Source organism: Silurus meridionalis, chromosome 29 (assembly GCF_014805685.1).
Source record: "Silurus meridionalis isolate SWU-2019-XX chromosome 29, ASM1480568v1, whole genome shotgun sequence".
Lineage (NCBI taxonomy): Eukaryota > Metazoa > Chordata > Actinopteri > Siluriformes > Siluridae > Silurus > Silurus meridionalis.
In genome coordinates, this window is record NC_060912.1 from 10,072,432 (window position 1) to 10,086,634 (window position 14,203).

At 37.1% G+C, this 14,203-nt stretch overlaps 1 protein-coding gene and 1 long non-coding RNA gene across 5 annotated transcripts in view; one reads left to right on the forward strand and one right to left on the reverse strand.

The window, feature by feature from the left end:
* The window catches only part of LOC124382011, a 49,119-nt gene extending 36,669 nt beyond the window's left edge, over positions 1-12,450 (reverse strand). Inside the window, exons 1-4 of one of the 2 annotated variants that reach the window (XM_046844066.1) lie at positions 12,264-12,428; positions 11,184-11,582; positions 5,856-7,485; positions 3,048-3,314 (exon numbers count right to left, since the gene is read on the reverse strand). In XM_046844066.1, the coding sequence (XP_046700022.1) occupies positions 3,048-3,314; positions 5,856-7,485; positions 11,184-11,535 (2,249 nt within the window). In that variant the 5' untranslated portion in view covers positions 11,536-11,582; positions 12,264-12,428. Of the gene's footprint in view, positions 1-3,047; positions 3,315-5,855; positions 7,486-11,183; positions 11,583-12,263 lie in introns of both variants that reach the window. The other variant, XM_046844067.1, reaches the window with a different exon arrangement.
* LOC124382012 overlaps positions 1-13,746 on the forward strand; it is a 34,205-nt gene extending 20,459 nt beyond the window's left edge. The window contains exons 2-4 of one of the 3 annotated variants that reach the window (XR_006924962.1): positions 10,149-10,258; positions 13,088-13,406; positions 13,492-13,746. This is a non-coding gene — a long non-coding RNA (uncharacterized LOC124382012). Of the gene's footprint in view, positions 1-10,148; positions 10,259-10,497; positions 10,605-12,392; positions 12,516-13,087; positions 13,407-13,491 lie in introns of those variants that run through there. The other 2 variants (XR_006924964.1, XR_006924963.1) reach the window with 2 other exon arrangements.
* The last annotated feature ends 457 nt before the right edge of the window (positions 13,747-14,203 follow it).

Here is a 14,203-nt window from a genome sequence, read left to right on the forward strand (position 1 = left end):
ATTTTACCAGTGTTGTTGTCCAGTATACATAGACATACATACATGGAGCCAACAGAACTGTGGACAAAAAAAAGGTGGATGCTGTTATTTCCAAATTATACTGATCTGCTGACATTGAATACATGTACATCAAGTGCAGACCATTCTATCTGCCCCGTGAATTTTCATCCACCTTAATTGCTGCAATGTACTGTATGTTCCCCAGATGCTAATGCTAAACTAGCTGTAATGGGTGCCTTTAATAATTGCTGGTGATTTAAATTATGGTAATTTGAGAACATTACTTTGCAAATTTTATTAAAAAGTTTCATGCCCTACAAGAGAAAACAACACACTTGATCAGGTTTATATAAACATCCCTGAGGCATACAAAGCCATTCATCACCCACATGTTGGACAATCAGATCACCTATCCCTGCTCCTACTCCCCAAATACACATACATAATCAAACATGTGAAACCCACAATGAAGACTGTAAAAGGCTGAAGGAAACAAACTCTCCATTACAGCATAAATTTTAGAATGCAGACTGGAACATGCTTGCTTGTCAGGCCACAATACTCTGAAATTAACTGATATTAATACCTTACACCAATTCAGTTCTGCAGCACATCAACAAGTGTGTCAACAAAGTAACCTCCCATAAAATAATTAATGTATTTCCCAATCAAAAACCCTGGATGAAAAAAAGATGTCAGACTCCTTCTAAAGGCACATGACGCTTCTTTCAAATCTAATGATTGAGAAGCCTACAATTCTTCCAGATCCAATCCGAAGAGAGGAATTAAAGCTGCAAAACACAAAGACAAGCTGCAGATTAAGGACACATTTACCAACAATGACCACAATGTATGTGGACAGGCATTCATGCTATCATAAACTACAAACTTTAAAACACCACCCTCCTACCAGAAAGGCCACCCTTCCAGACGAACAGAAAATCTTCCTCGCTTGCTTCGATCATGAAAACACAGAATCACCCATCAAAGCTCCAACCTGAAGACCTACTGCTCACACTCGAAGCCCTGAGCAGGCTGAATGCAAATAAAGCTGTTTATCATGATGGCATTCTTGGTCGAGTGCTTAGGACCTGTGCAGAACAGCTGGCTGATGACTTCATTAATATTTTCAACATCTCCTTGGAACAGGCCATTGTCCCTACCTGCATCAAAGCAACCACCATTGTGCCTGTATCAAAACATGGTGCTTCAATGGCCCTCAACGCCTTTGCCTTGTTGCTTTAACACCAATCGTAGGTGTTTTGAGAGTCTGGTTTTCTCCCATCTAAAATTGTGCCTGTCCCCAACACTAGACCATTTCAGTTCGCCTTCAAACACAACATTTCAACCAAGGATACCATTGCCTTCTCTCTGCACACTGCTCTGAATCCCCTGGATAAAACCAACACGTATGTTAGGATGTTATTCATCAATTGCAGTTCACACTGATCTTGGCATCAGCCCCATCATCTACAAATGGACTTTGGACTTTCCCACTAACAGACTGTGGTCTCCTGCATCCTCACCCTGAACACTGGTGTACCACAGGGCTGTGTTATGAGCCCTATCCTCTACTCTCTCATCAACCACAACTAAACAGCTGAGCATGGATCAAACTGATTGGCCCTGTGCTTGTCTTCTGCACAGTGAAAATAAAGTTGAATCTAATCTAACAACTGTTAAAGGCATAAGTATGTAAACCTCTTGAATTAGCACTTAATTTGAAGGTCAAATTAAAGTCTATCTATTTTCTATCAATGGTATGAGAATCAGGTGTCAGTAAGTGCCCTGTTTCAATTAACAACAGTGACCTATCAAAGTCTGATCTTAACAAAATGTTTGTGTAAGTGGATAATGGCATGAACACAGTAGATTTCTAAAGACCTAAAAAAAAAGGTCTTTGTTACTCATCAGGCAAGAAAGGGCCGCAAAACCATCCCTAAAGACTCCAACAATCTACAGTCAGTCAGATTGTGTACACATGGAGAAAATCCTAGACCAATGCGACCCTACCCAGGAGTGGTCAATCTACTAAAATCACTCAAAAAACAAGACATGTAATAGTCTGCAAGAACACAAAGAAACCATGGGTAAATTCTAATTCTATAAAGTCTTCTCTTATGTTGGCTAATTATGAGAACACAATCAAGAGTACATTAAACAAACTTTGTGTGCACAGCAGAGTTGCAAATTGAATCCTCTACTCAGCAAAAGGAACATTGCTGGTCATCCTAATTTTGCTGTAGATCATGTGGACAAGCCAGAGGACTGTTTGACAAATTTTCTGTCAATTAATGAGACAAAAGTAGAAATTTGGTGTTAAAATGTAAAGTGTTATGTTTAAAAAAAGTAAAACAGTGCATTTCAGTTTAGGAAATATCTGAAAAACGTTGATGGTATAATCATGAATTAAGCCTATTTTACTGGATCTGGGCCAGAATGGCTTGTCATCATTGATGAATTATACCAAATGCTAAAGAAAATGTAATTATACCAGTCTGTAAACTGAAACTTGAGAATATGGGTCATGTAGCAAGACAACAAAAAATCGGTCTATCAAAGAATGGTTAAAGAACAACACATTTTTAAGTTTGTGAAAAGCCAAGCCAAAGTCCTGACCTTATTCCACTAGAAATGTTGTGAAAGGACATGAAACAAGCAGTTCATGTTAAGAAACCCACCAATACCAGTACTTCCTGTACTGAGGAATCTGCTCAAATTTCTCCAAGCCATTGTACAGGACTGTTTACTGAGGACAGTTACCAAAAATGTTTACCTGCAATTATTATAGAGGGGTTACACCAAATGCTAACAACAAAGGTTCACATACTTCTGCCTCTCACAGATTTGTAATATATATAATGTCAATAAATAAATGACCAAGTATAATATTTGTATCTGATTTGTTTGAATGGGTCTATTTTTCCACTTTTAGGACATGTATGAAATTCAATTAACATTTTGGGACAGAAATAAAGAAAATTCTAAAGGGTTCACAAACTTTTATACATCAGTGAAAGTTAGTAAATATGTTTTATAAGACTCACTGGAGAACACTGATGTGTGGCAGCCATGAGAGCACTCTGTACACAAGATCTTTGAGCTGTTGTGGGTCTTGATCACAGTGTAAATGGAGACATATATTATTTGAATTTTGAGTAACAATTATTCCAGCTTTCGCAAGAACATCTGTATGACTGCTCATTGGTATGTGAATCTCATTTTCACATAGCTGAACGAGATGTATAAGATAACTCAGCTCCTCATACTTCAAGGCCATTGTCCAGACCTGACATAGTGTTGCTGAAAAATCCCTGTAAAAAAACAAAATGAATGTAATGTAAATATATTGAATGTAATGTTTATGTAATGCAATATATTTAACAAACTATATAAACATATAGTCTGCGTATGGTCTGAACACTGACAAGTGGACCTTTCGCTTCTACAATATTTTAAGCCATACTGGCAGCACTCATGCATCTGTTTTTTCAAGCCAGCTTCTTAAGAATTACTCTGTCTTTATTGATCATACAGATAAGAGCAATACATCACTCGAGTCTATAAAGTGTCTACTTTTATTTGTAGAGAGACGCTCTCTGCCGTCTCCTTTTGTCATCTCTATTCGTAGACACATAAATAAAACAACCTAAATCTCAGTGAATATTTGCCTCACATACATAATAAATATATGAAGGTTTTTTTCTTTACATCAAACAAAATGCCTATTTCTCTCAAATGTTATTCACAAATCTGTCTAAATCTGTGTTAGTGAGCACTTCTCCTATGTAGAGTGAATCCATCCACATCACAGGTATGGCATATCAAGATGCTGATTAGACAGCATGATTATTGCACAGGTGTGCCTCAGGCTGGCCACAATAAAATGTGCAATATATATATATATATATATATATATATATATATATATATATATATATATATATATATATATATATATATAGAGAGAGAGAGATAGATAGATAGATAGATAGATAGATAGATAGATAGATAGATAGATAGATAGATAGATAGATAGATAGAGTGAGGAAAATAAGTGTTTGAACACCCTGCTATTTTGCAAGTTCTCCCACTTAGAAATCATGGAGGGGTCTGAAATTGTCATTGTAGGTGCATGTCCACTGTGAGAGACATAATCTAAAAAAAAAATCCAGAAATCACAATGTATGATTTTTTAACTATTTATTTGTATAATATTGCTGAATATAATATTTGAACACCTGAGAAAGTCAATGTTAATATTTGGTACAGTAGGCTTTGTTTGCAATTACAGAGGTCAAACGTTTCCTGTAGTTTTTCACCAGGTTTGCACACACTGCAGGAGGGATTTTGGCCCACTCCTGCAGTGTGCATTTTTGGTCCACACAGATCTTCTCTAGATCAGTCAGGTTTCTGGCCTGTCGATGAGAAACACGGAGTTTGAGCTCCCTCCAAAGATTCTCTATTGGGTTTAGGTCTGGAGACTGGCTAGGCCATGCCAGAACCTTGATATGCTTCTTACAGAGCCACTCCTTGGTTATCCTGGCTGTGTGCTTCGGGTCATTGTCATGTTGGAAGACCCAGTCTCGACCCATCTTCAATAATCTAACTGAGGGAAGGAGGTTGTTCACCAAAATCTCGCAATACGTGGCCCCGGTCATCCTCTCCTTAATACAGTGCAGTCGCCCTGTCCCATGTGCAGAAAAACACCCCCAAAGCATGATGCTACCACCCCCATGCTTCACAGTAGGGATGGTGTTCTTGGGATGGTACTCATCATTCTTCTTCCTCCAAACACGTTTAGTGGAATTATGACCCAAAAGTTCTATTTTGGTCTCAACTGACCACAAGACTTTCTCCCATGACTCCTCTGGATCATACAAATGGTCATTGGCAAACTTAAGACGTGCCTGGACATGTGCTGGTTTAAGCAGGGGAACCTTCCGTGCCATGCATGATTTCAAACCATGACGTCTTAATGTATTACCAACAGTAACCTTGAAAACGGTGGTCCCAGCTCTTTTCAGGTCATTGACCAGCTCCTCTCGTGTAGTTCTGGGCTGAGTTCTCACCTTCCTTAGGATCATTGAGACCCCACGAGGTGAGATCTTGCATGGAGCCCCAGTCCGAGGGAGATTGACAGTCATGTTTAGCTTCTTCCATTTTCTAATGATTGCTCCAACAGTGGACCTTTTTTCACCAAGCTGCTTGGCAATTTCCCCGTAGCCCTTTCCAGCCTTCTGGAGGTGTACAATTTTGTCTCTAGTGTCTTTGGACAGCTCTTTGGTCTTGGCCATGTTAGTAGTTGGATTCTTACTGATTGTATGGGGTTGACAGGTGTCTTTATGCAGCTAATGACCTCAAACAGGTACATCTAATTTAGGATAATAAATGTAGTGGAGGTGGACATTTTAAAGGCAGACTTACAGGTCTTTGAGGGTCAGAATTCTAGCTGATAGACAGGTGTTCAAATACTTATTTGCAGCTGTATCATACAAATAAATAGTTTAAAAATCATATATTGTGATTTCTGGATTTTTATTTTTTTTTTAGATTATGTCTCTCACAGTGGACATGCACCTACGATGACAATTTCAGACCCCTCCATGATTTCTAAGTGGGAGAACTTGCAAAATAGCAGGGTGTTCAAATACTTATTTTCCTCACTGTATGTATGTGTAGTGTTTTTGTATTTGTGTATATATATATACACAAACACTACATAGTACTGAATAAATATGAGAGGAAATGAGCAAAAGAATTGTGAAAAACAAAAAAAAACATTTTGTTTGCTTAAGATATTAAGATTTCTGTGTTGGCACATCCTTACAATAATATTTTGGAATTATAAATACCTTAGATATTGTGAATGTTTGAGAATCGTCCTCAGCCCAGACAGGGACACTGCACTCTTCTCCAAATCAAGATGAACCTGTTCGTTCCTGGAGTTGCTGATTACATAGGACACTGCACAGCATGTGTAAGGGTCAAGATGTTCCTGACTGAAATCAAGGCAATAGTCTATTTTCTTCAGAAAGGAGCAGCAGAATTCAGGTGACTGAAATTCATACAGACACTGGCAAATGAAGGTAATGTCAACATCATCACAGAAGAAAGTGTTTAAGACCTTCTCAAATAAAGCATTGGTGTTTTCCTTCACTTTGTTCACTGGAAAGAGACACTTCAACAAGGGAATGTTAGCTTGTGAGTGAAGTCCACACAGAAAAGGAATTACGTATTTTATATGCTGAGTCTCTTCATTCTGGCACAGCTGGAGCATCTCATCAAGTATTTCAGTTTTTTCTAAAAGCCACAGAGCAGAAAAAAACTCCTGCATTGTGTTGTGAGGAAATGCACAAACGTTTCTAGCAAATGCTGGTGACACAACTGTAGCAGTCTTTAAGAAGGCAGTAGCAATGTTCTTTTCATCATAATCAAACTCCAGGTTGATTGTTTTTAACTTGGTTGCATTGAACGCACACTCAGCTAGAGATAAGACCATGTCCCTGCAATTTTTTATATATACATCTAAGTGCCGCAATTTCTTATTTCCATGTCTCTGAAGACAATGACGAAAGATTCGGACGTACAGCTCAGTAGCTGTGCATTGTGTCTTCACCTCATCAGATGAGTAGTATTGAATGCAGGCTGCCACCATAAAAGCATACATAGGAACATGGCAGAGACTGAAGAGTGCAGGATTGTTTATTACACTGTCTACCAACTCTGGATCAATATGTGACATTTTACTAAAAAAATCATAAATTGACTCTTCACTGAAACCTTGAACATAGATTGTGCATGTTGGCCAGTGAGATAATTCATACTCTTCTTCAGACCTGCATGTTGCCACAATCTTTGCTTCAGGCAGAAGTTCATTTTCCATGATCTTCAGGAAAACTGTGTTGTTCAGAAAATCTCCACTGATTCCATCAAAAACAATGGTGACCCTTTCAGAATATTCTTGAAGATACTGCATAATTTCTTCAGCATGTGTTTTCATCTCCATGTCTGAAATGAAAAATGTGCTTAGCAGAAGCTCTTCTAAGGTAACTGCAGCTGAGGTGTTTGACAGTGTGTTTTCATCAAAGTAAAACATGAAGTCAAGGGTTCTGTCGTTTCTCTTTGCCCAATGATGCAACATTTGTTTAACAACTGTTGTCTTCCCAATTCCAGGTTTGCCCACTATTAGGATATTTTTGTCCTTGCTATTAAGCAAATCTTCAGGGGATTTTCCCTGTGTGTCCCTTGGTATGTAGGCCTTCATCTTTTTTGTACGAGGCTTTTTAGATTTCTTGCTCTTGAGTTTGACTTTGTTATGTGGTGTATACTTTGTTGTGTTTGTATCCAACACTAAAGGAATAAAGGTGAAGTCTTCTTTTCCTTTTTCTCCATAGACGCTCTGGCTCTTCATCCATTGTTGACCAAGCATTTGTCTTGTACTTGTCTTCATATATTTTTGCAAATCTTGACATGATTGAGGTCCTAAAATAACCAGAGGAAAAGTAAAAACATTATTGTTGGACTAACAGTTATAAAGTGTAACTTTACATTGTGATCACAGTTAAAACATTTAGCTCAATAACATGAATTCCAATGTTTTGGACATTGGGTAAATTGAGATGCTTTAGCTTAGCAGAATTAATCTTAAGATTATCAAAGATTATGATGAAACCCTTACTGATTTAGCTGCAATGCCATTTGAAATACATTTGAAAACAGTTTTCGTGTCACAGTGTGGAATGTGAAAAAAGAGGCTTTCGAAAAAGGATGACATTTTTAGTCATTGCCGACACGTTTCAAAGAGCTGAAAAGTAAATAAACGGCAAGCAAATTGATGCAGTCGAAATGTCTTATGATTTGCGCATGAGCAGTACAGGAACATAAGCCTTTTCAGTCATTTTAGTGTGAATGAAAACTTTTGGAAAATGATTAAAAACAAGTGTGGATGCGGAGCGTCTTTAGACGAAAACACAGTTTTCAAATTTATCCGTATTGGTGTGAACGTAGCCTTGATAGAGTGAAGATTAAAGACTCTTAGACATTGCTAACTGTACAGTTGATGAGTACCAGACATCAGGAGAAGTTGATCACTTAATGGAATAATATAGAAAGAGCCCAATGTACCATAGATTCTTGTTGTGCACATGATTAAAAACTTCTGAAGGACTATAAGCAATGTTTGATCCAAAATGCTTAGCAGGGTCCCTACTTCCTGTGAAAGCTAAATAAGAGTGTATAATCAGCTGTCTTACTGTGTGGTTTGGAAAGCCAAAAAACAGCTGACAAGATCTTCTGGGTATTTCTACCCTCCTTCAACATCTCTTATAATTAAGACCAACTAAAAAAGAAATACTAACTGGCTTTGACACATTTATGTTCCAAGGTGATAAGACCCAGGTGAGAACTACATTACCTCTCGTCTTATCTTGAGTGACTTTTAGTGTTACGGGTACTCTGCTTATTAAAGCAGTAAGTATTAGTGTTGTGCATCTTCAATGTTTGATTTCTAAGTAAGTTACTTTTTTAACAAGTTCCCAATGTTTCAGTTGACAAATCTATAAATTGTATTTGTTTTTATTTAAAACATGGACATTAAAATGAGGTAAAGTAAATGGATGTTGCACTGGCAAAAAAAAAATAAACAAACAAAAAAAATTTTTTTTGACAATCTTAGATTTACAGTGGCTGTCAAATGTTTGAAATAAAACACCAATCAATTAAGCTTCCACCTCTATTATAACATGTTTGGCACTGGACTCATCTAAACACAGAAATTTCTTCCAGTCTCTCAATGTCCAATTTTCCAATTATTGGGGGGATAGGAGGGGAATAGTCAAGTGCCTTTTCATACCTTGTTAAATCATTGTTGATAGTGAGAAATTATTAACATGATTAGTGTCTTCACATAGATCGGGGTGTCAAACTCAGGCAAGCGGGATGATTTTATGTAGATCTATTATTATTGTTATTAATGGCCCTGTAATATGAAGCGCTGATAACACAAACTACAGATCCCATAATGCAGCACTTCAGCTAGGCAAACGCTAGGCTATCTGGGAACATTCCATTCCAGCGTCAATCAAGTCAAGATTCTGTTGATGTATTTAACCCTATTTTGAAGTTATTGTGAAGCCCCTCACAATGGCGAAGAGAAAAGTGGATTTTGAAAACAGAGCCTTTCAAAACCGATGGGATTCTGAGTGTAAGTTTACTGACACTGCCGGTAAACACGTGTGTCCTATTTTTAAAGCGAATGTGGTTGTAATTAATTGAATCTAAGATGGTACTACGAGACAAAACACCAGGAGAAGCTGAAAAAAAATGCAGAGCAGAAGATCCAGAAGGTAGAAAAGTTAAAGAAGAATCTGACATTTCAGCAGACGTTTTTTTCACCAGAGCAAAATCACAAAGTGAAGCTGGTGTGAAAACAGAGGAGAAATCAGAGGCACATCAGCCGGTTATTTACCCAGAAAGAGTTTCTAAAGATCTGCATGATGAAGGTGTGAGACATCTGGTGTTTATTTTTATGAAGAGCAAAATATTTAAAGTTATTTAAAGTTTAAGATTATTTTTTTATAAAATGGCATAAGAGCAAAGAAATCTGATTGTTTTGATTTGTTGTTATTTTAACGTTATTTTACGTGAAAGCACAATTTTTTTTTTATATTTTATGGGTTTTTTTGCAGCATGTTTCTATTTCTAACTTGTATAATTTTTTCAAGCGTCAACATGGTGTCTATATTTAATGCATTTCCAATTACTTGCAGTGAGAAAATTCTTGATTGGCTAAGCCTGGAACGCTTATATTTGACACAGAATTTAACCAAAGGATATTGGGAATTTCCCTTGACTCCAATGACTCTTGAGAAAATTGTCCTGTCAACCCCACTTGGCTTACATTAGTTTGTCCTACTTCAATTCGGGTTGCTCTGCACCCCAGCATTGTGTCAAAGTGTCATGGACTGAACACTTTGCCCCTGCTGCCTATTTAGATGACTTACATTTATAATAATGACTGTCAGTGTCAATTACAACACCTCAGAGCAGTCCTGCAGTTCCAGCATACTCTCACACAGGTAAAAGCTGCACTCTGTAGCAGAACACTTTCACCTTCCCCTGACTTTTATCTCCATTTTGTTTTACAGACAAACGTAATAGACAAGGGGCTAAAGGCTAGGGGCCATGAGTTCTGAGCTGGTGCATGGGGAGGAATGCTGTTGTACATCAGCCTCAAGTTCTCAGTGCGGGAGAGAAGGTACGGCACAATTGAGAAGTAGTGCTTGACTATCAATTGGGAAGTCCTCACCCACCAATCTCCTGGGACACTTCACTCTCTGTTCAGACCATGCTCTACTCCAATGGCTTCATCACATGATAGATATCAAACACATGGATCACTCACTAAAACCTGGCACTTCAGCTGTTCAAGATCAAGATGGTCCACAGACAGACAGCTATAGCAGATTTCCTTTTGCAACAGGAGGGAAGTCTGGATGAATGGCTTTCTTGGCCTGGTGGTATGTGGTCATGTGCTAGTCATGTGCCAGTTTGTGTATGGATGGAGGAGACAGAGGAAAATAAGTGGTCAGGATCACACACCTGTAAGTGGTTGAAGGAATGAGTGTTCTCTGTTGCGAAGAGGTTAAAGGGGAAGAGAGTCCTAAGCCTTGAGAAAATATGGATATAGGGCTTTCTGTGTGTGTGTGTGTGTGTGTGTGTGTGTGTGTGTGTGTGTGTGTGTGTGTGTATTAATAAAGACACTTGAAGGTGAATTTTAATTGACTGTGGCAAATATAATCAAGTTCAGATTGAAGCTGTTGCCCACCTTCTATTCTTTATGCCTAAGCCTAAAGCTCTCAACAAGGACATTGTGTTTTATAAATAATGAAAGACTTGGTGTTTCCAAACTTTTGACAGGCACCATAAGTGTGAACACATGCAACATCCTAAAAGCATTCCAATAATTAATGCCTTTGAAACTCAATTGAAAACTTTTTTTTTTTTTATAACTAGACAGGCCCCTTGAAAAGAAAGAAAGAAAGCAGAGACAATATGGAAAATCAAAAACTGTCCCAACATAAATGAATTCATTCTACTTCTGATGCATACATTGTCAATCTATAGTAAATGCCACAGTTTTTGTAATTATTTATTAATGTGCTTATATCAAACATACTTACCGTGATTATAATCTTCAGCCTCATCTCTAAAAGAAAACAAGCAGATCCACGTATGTAAATCTAGATCCCGACTAGATGATTTTGTCTTTGGCAGGACCAATTTCCTCTCATGGTACAGTATTAGGAGAAACTGATAGCAGGCCTCCTCACCCTTGTTTAAGACAAAGTCCAGTATCTTCCTGCTTTTGTTGTACTTTTCTGGTTCCGCCTCAATTTCACTAACTTCATTGCCATTGAAAACTTTCTTTTGGTGAAGTTTTTCAACAACCAGAGGCAGGTTTTGTAGGCGTCCAACTAAGTTTTCACGAGCATCTCCGACATATTGTTTAGCAGACTTATTTGAGGAAGCCATACTGCTACTGTCAGTTCTTCAGCTTCATGAGTCTACCCAGTTATCATCTGAGAAAAAAAATATGTATACATGTTTTTTATTATAATTAATCATAAATGGAAAAAAATGGATATGAAAAGGCTTCACACCCCTGCTAAAGTTGCAGCTTTTTGTGATGTAAAAATTAAACAGAATAAAACGTCATCTTACATTTGAAATCACAAAATATAAATCTAGAAGATTTATAAAAATAAAAAGCTATTATTATACAATGCAGGGTATTTGGTACATTACACAGCTGGAATGTAGATCAATACACATTTTGACTATAACAACAATCTTGATTTATTTAATGTCCTGTGATGCTCAAACTAAACAATTTCTTACAGAAACATACCACATTCATAAGCTAAGATTAAGCAATGTTTAACATGTTTAGGGAATAGTTCATAGTTTTCTATAAATTCATCAAAAGTATGTGTTGGAATTTGAAGTGTTGGCTTTTTTAATCTTACCTAGAGTGATTATTTATTCTAAACTAATTCTTATTTATTAATCTAATTACTAAATAAAAAAATTTAAAAAGTATATTAGATAGTATATAAAATGTGGTTGGTTTTAAAGGGGTTTTTTTGGTTGTTTTTTTCCACACATAAAAATCTCAAAACCGAAAGTAAACTGAAAGCCAATGCTCACAGCGAGTAAAGTTTAGAAGGTGGAGTATTTTCTCCTGAAACATCAAAACTTACCGAAAATCTGTACATTCATTTGTTTAACGCTGACATTCTAGATACCCGGAAATAAATGCAGCAGTCTGAGATGATCAGGAACTACCGTGAAAGGCCTCTCGCTTTTCCTACAGGCTTTCTTTTTCTACTCTTTTCTCTTCTTCTTCTTGACTCTACTCGATCCGTTACTCGCAGAACAATCGGTCCGCTTATGTGCGAAATGACGTCACTTTCTGCCAGCCACGTTGACAGTCTGCCCGATTCGATCACGTGGTAGGGAGTGACAGATTCCTTTGCATTTTATGTAGAACTTCTAATATTTCCTGACAGTCCTACAGAGTTTCGGAAGCTGAAACGTGCGTCTTCCAATTTTACCATCAAATATGCAATTAATAATAATTTAAAAGTACCGATAGATTTTATAATGAATAAAGTAAATTAAATCACAGGTACAGCATGGGTTATTGGGCTTAATTTACAAAGTTATTTTTTTAATATTAAGGCACGTTAACCATTTGTTCAGTTCCCATATTTGGGTAACATTATCTTGCTGGAAAAAAACAGAGATTCTAATGATTCCAATTAAAATACTATTAGGAACCATTAGCTATGAATAAAACAAGTATAACCTTAATATTTGTGGTGTGTTTTGTGCATTATTTCTGAAGGATCACATACCAGTAGAGACCCACAGAGACCCTAATAGTTTCCATTACAACCAACATCAATTTATAAAATCTGAAGAATTTATTTTTTATTGTTTTTTTAAATGTAGTTTCTTTTTAGTCAGATATCAGTTACTAATATGACCTTTTTTTATCTTTTCTTATTCCCTCTATAAACAGAAGACAGACTCTTCTACACCGGCCCCAGTAGGCCGTACAGGTGGCTAGTTGTCCTGTCAGAGGAAGAGAAGGCATCTGTTCTTGAGGACTGCCACAAAAACCCTGGACCTGGCAACCACTGTGGTGTCAGAGGCACTCAAACAGGGTTATGGTTGTATATTAATAAACAAAGGCATAGACACAGAGGTTTGCATACTGGACCGAAGAATCATCCCAACTCCTTCAGGGAACACTTGAGCCTGTCTTCAGAGTTTCAAAATCCACTGCCACCAAACTGTTGCCCAGCAGAAGAGTTGTGTTTGAAACAGACATTAATAAAGTAAAGACTTTTGTGGTCATAGCCAACAGTTGAATGTGTGCCAATATAATTTTTATATTTTATTTGCAACTTGTGTCTTCACTAGGTGCAGCAGCCAACTATTCTGAGAGACGTGTATACAGCGTGGAACTGCGTACAGTCACAGAGACTCATTCTTAAGGGAGGTGACGGAGCTGGATTTTTCTGCTAATGAGTAATGATGACCAACAAAATGCCCTCAAAAGAGTCCTGTGTGATGAATTCCTGTGGGATGACTGTGGGATGACTTTATATTTATTTTTGAATGTCAAGAGGACATGGAAACATGTTTGTCCTACTGCATTGATGAAAAAGGCTTGAAGGTCAATGCCATGTTCCTCCATTAAAAGTGAGGGAGGGAGGGAGGGAGGGAGGGAGGGAACAAATTCATTTATGAATAAATCAGTTGAATAAATACATTTACCCTGTTTTTTTGTAATCCATATTTCTTAAATACAGACATTTGTTCAAATATGCTGCAATAAGAACATTTAAGCAGAACATACCTTTAGAAAATAAAATATTAAAATGTAAACAAACACACACACACATTGTATTTCCCAAATGAGGTGTAACAAATGTAAACTATATAGTTCAATTATTAAATTTCTTATAATTTAAATGTAAATAATTGTATTTTGTGTCACATATTACCCCTAAAATAGTATATATTATTTTAGATATTATATTATATATCTCCACCTTGACCCGTGTTCTGTTCTTTGGGCCAGGTTCAATTTTGCCTGTGGTCCAGGCAAAAAAGCATAAAGACACAAACA